The 4226-nt window shown below is 39.7% G+C and overlaps 1 protein-coding gene across 1 annotated transcript in view; it reads right to left on the reverse strand.

The window, feature by feature from the left end:
• lratb.2 (lecithin retinol acyltransferase b, tandem duplicate 2) overlaps positions 1-3047 on the reverse strand; it is a 5828-nt gene extending 2781 nt beyond the window's left edge. Inside the window, exons 1-5 of the mRNA XM_046065433.1 lie at positions 2958-3047; positions 2836-2915; positions 2539-2644; positions 1699-1773; positions 1106-1258 (exon numbers count right to left, since the gene is read on the reverse strand). Coding sequence (XP_045921389.1) covers positions 1106-1258; positions 1699-1773; positions 2539-2644; positions 2836-2915; positions 2958-3047 — 504 coding nt within the window. The remainder of the gene's footprint in view (positions 1-1105; positions 1259-1698; positions 1774-2538; positions 2645-2835; positions 2916-2957) is intronic.
• Between the last annotated feature and the right edge of the window lie 1179 nt (positions 3048-4226).

A 4226-nucleotide genomic window follows, 5' to 3' on the forward strand; every position in this document is an offset into this window, starting at 1 on the left:
GTGTATTACTCTGTGTATATACAGTGTATTACTCTGTGTATATTACTCTGTGTATATTACTCAGTGTATATACAGTATATTACTCGGTGTATATACAGTGTATTACTCTGTGTATATTACTCAGTGTATATACAGTATATTACTCGGTGTATATACAGTGTATTACTCTGTGTATATTACTCAGTGTATATACAGTATATTACTCGGTGTATATACAGTGTATTACTCTGTGTATATTACTCAGTGTATATACAGTGTATTACTCTGTGTATATTACTCTGTGTATATTACTCAGTGTATATACAGTATATTACTCGGTGTATATACAGTGTATTACTCTGTGTATATTACTCAGTGTATATACAGTATATTACTCGGTGTATATACAGTGTATTACTCTGTGTATATTACTCAGTGTATATACAGTATATTACTCGGTGTAAATACAGTGTATTACTCTGTGTATATACAGTGTATTACTCTGTGTATATTACTCTGTGTATATACAGTATATTACTCGGTGTATATACAGTGTATTACTCTGTGTATATACAGTGTATTACTCTGTGTATATTACTCTGTGTATATTACTCAGTGTATATACAGTATATTACTCGGTGTATATACAGTGTATTACTCTGTGTATATTACTCAGTGTATATACAGTATATTACTCGGTGTATATACAGTGTATTACTCTGTGTATATTACTCAGTGTATATACAGTATATTACTCGGTGTAAATACAGTGTATTACTCTGTGTATATACAGTGTATTACTCTGTGTATATTACTCTGTGTATATTACTCAGTGTATATACAGTATATTACTCGGTGTATATACAGTGTATTACTCTGTGTATATTACTCTGTGTGTATTACTCAGTGTATATACAGTGTATTACTCTGTCTATATACAGTATATTACTGTCTATATACAGTGTATTACTCTGTCTTTATACAGTATATTACTCAGTGTATATACAGTATATTACTCTGTCTATATACAGTATATTACTGTCTATATACAGTGTATTACTCTGTCTTTATACAGTATATTACTCAGTGTATATACAGTGTATTACTGTTTGTTGTGCAGTGTCACCTGAAACGTCTGGAAGCTCATGGCGGTGCCATAGCGACAGTACATGACGAAGTGTTCACAGTTGTACCACAGCAGGCTGTAGGGCACGTGGCCCTGCAGCTTCTCCGCCCGCCTGGCCACCTCATCCCCCTGCAGCGCCGCTCGGCTGCACACCTGGACGCAGGAGAGGACAGTTAGTTAGCTGCTGTTACTGCCGTACTACCGCTACTCCTACTCCATCACTACTGCTGCACCACTGCTACTCTACATCTATACATCAAACTACCAAAGGCTGTAAATTATCTCCAACTTGAGCAGCTACAGCAATGACTTGCATAATAATACACTGGTATTAATTAAATCTAAAAAGGATCATTCTGCATTATGACTTTTTAAAAGTCTTACAAGTATTTTTTGTTAGTACTTCAGTACTTTTACTTAAGTACAGTAAGAGTTGCCATGCAGGTCTTTTACCTCTAGTGAACATTATTGTTTTTCTAATTTTAATCACTTTTACTTTTACTTGACTACACATATTTACTGGAGTAACAGCAGCAACAGCAAAGCACCACCTGCACCTGGTTTGAGCATCTCTAAGGGAAAACCTCCATCACCTTGTCCATGGTGTTGACGAGTATCTGTGATCCGTAGGCGAAGTCCTCCACTGAGTCCACCCTCACACTGCCACACTGAGGAGAACACACATTTATACTTGATGTATTGATGCTTGGTACCTGCTGCCATAGACCAGAGGTTCCGCTACTTTACTGGATTTTGAAAACTTTCTACTTTTCTTCTATTCGATTTAAGATGGAGGAGGTAAATATTGTTCTATTTGTTCCACTAGATTTCTGTTTCAGCTGGAGTTCATGTTCCTCCCTGCTTCTTCGCTTCTTTTAGTTCTTCCCTGGGAGTCAGTCTTCCTTCCTTCCTTCCCTCTGTCCTCTCAGCTCTTACTTATTTCTTTCCCACTTTCCTTCCTCTTGTTCTGCAGATGATCTGAAGCCACAAAATCCCCCCCAACTAACTTGGGGTAACTCAAGGTCCTCTTAGCTGTAAACCACATCTCACTGTCTCCTTCAGCAGATTGAGTTTGGAGATTTACTGTAAAGATTAGTAACTCTTCAGCACAGTGAGTTCATTTACTTTTGATTCTTTCTGCTGCTGCATTAAAGGATCTGCGTTCTTCTTCCACCACTGTCGACACCGTTTGTGTTGCACAAAAGAAATGTCTGTATAAATGCATTTGTCTCACCAGCCTAACAAAGCACAGCGGAGCTGCTGCACTGAACACTCTCACATCCCCACAAACTCAGCTGGTGCCGTTTCAGCTAAATAGCTGTAAACACCTTCTGAAGATCTTGACCCAAAGAAAATGTCAAACTGGAACTGCTAAGATAAGATCATGCCTCACAGAGCAGATCCTGGGATGAGCAGACGGGATGTTTTGGTACCTTGGCCAGTACTCCCAGGAGGAGCCTGCTGTTGGTGACCATCTGTTTGATTTGAGTCTGGTCACTGGAGATGACGGGCATGATGTCGGGGATGAAATGAGCTACTCTGGGGAGAAGGAAAGGAAAGGAATCAAGAGGAAGAGGAAGAAGAGGGATGAGGAGAAACAGAAAGAAAGGCAGAGGCAGCGATTTGGATCAGCATGACTCAAATTTGAGCTCAAAATACATTTAAATGACCTTTCTGAGGATGACTTGTGGGTAGTAATAACATCAGCATCACTGAAGCTTCAGACTCACCTGCCTCCCCCCAGGTAAATCCCAAAGTGTGTGAACAGAGTCCTGGGAACCTCCAGCAGGTCTCCCCTCTGGAGCTTCAGCTCGCACTTCCTGTCTGTCCTCCCCACTGTCTCTCCATCTGCCTCCTCTTCTTCCGCCGGCCTCTTCTTGTCCTTCACATCGTGTCTCTGCGTGGAGATGAAGAGCAGAGCGAGCAGCTGCAGGGGAAACATGGCGAGAGAAGGAAAGCGAAGCCGTCACCGGGTGGTTTTTATTCTCCGGCTGGGAGGGATTAGTTAATGCTGCCACGGCTGGTCCGGGATCAGAGCTGTGAAGCTTTAGTCCGCACCAGCTGAAAGTCTTGATAGAAAAGCAACAGTTTTAGCAGAGAGTTAGCAACAAATATAGTGAACGAGCAGCATTTCTCAAAGTGAATATTGTTTAAAACACACCTGCTCAGGATAATGACGTCATGGCAGAGGTGGCGGTGAATTCCTGCACTAAGTTAAGTGAAAAAGCAGCATTGCAGTGCAGAAAAACTCTCTATCACAAGTAGAAGTCCTGCTTTTAAGTAAAAATTTTAAAAAGTATCGACATTAAAATATACTTTAAAGCAGGCTGCCAAAAGAAAAAGTACTCATAATGCAGAATGGCTCATTTCTGAATTACATATTTTATATTATTGGATTATAATTAGTGATGCATTTATGTCTTCATCACTTTGGTGTTGCAGCTGGTAAAAGTGAAGCTAATTTACTTTTTATTTAATTACTGGGTGGCTTAATCAATAACACAGTACATCATAACTTACATGTTGATAATATTTAGTCTTAATAATCTAAAGTAACTGAAGTTATCAAATACACATAGTGGAGTAAAATAGTTTGATGTTTTTGCCTCTAGAATGTAATGCAGTTTAAGTAAGTACAAGCAGCTCAAATGAAGTGCATTTTACAGAGTGGTGAAAGTAGGACTGCAAGGTAAAGGTACTTTATTGTCACGTACACATTCACAAGCAGCCAGAGCTCAGGGAGGCAGCTAAGACTTTCTCAGAGTTTTGCTGAATCGCGTAAAGCTCTGAACAATAGAGAGCTGAGGATTATTACAATTAAGCAACTTCACTGTGACCATTTCTCAATTAAGTTCATACTGTGTTTCTCAACAGCAGCACAGAGAGGGAAAAGGATTATGAGACGGATAAGGACAAGGTGAACACAGCATTTCAGACTTTTATAGCCTACGTATTGCTGACGGAGTATAAAGTACACTCACTACTTCAGTATGAAAGTCCTTTTTTTTTGTTCCTCCACTGCATTTGTTTTCATATTAATCTGCTGAAGGAGGAGAGTTTCTCTGAGCTCACCTTCCTGCAGGGTTTATGACATCACAACTAGTTTGGAGCCAATCACATT

The sequence above is a fragment of the Micropterus dolomieu genome, linkage group LG12 (assembly GCF_021292245.1).
Source record: "Micropterus dolomieu isolate WLL.071019.BEF.003 ecotype Adirondacks linkage group LG12, ASM2129224v1, whole genome shotgun sequence".
Lineage (NCBI taxonomy): Eukaryota > Metazoa > Chordata > Actinopteri > Centrarchiformes > Centrarchidae > Micropterus > Micropterus dolomieu.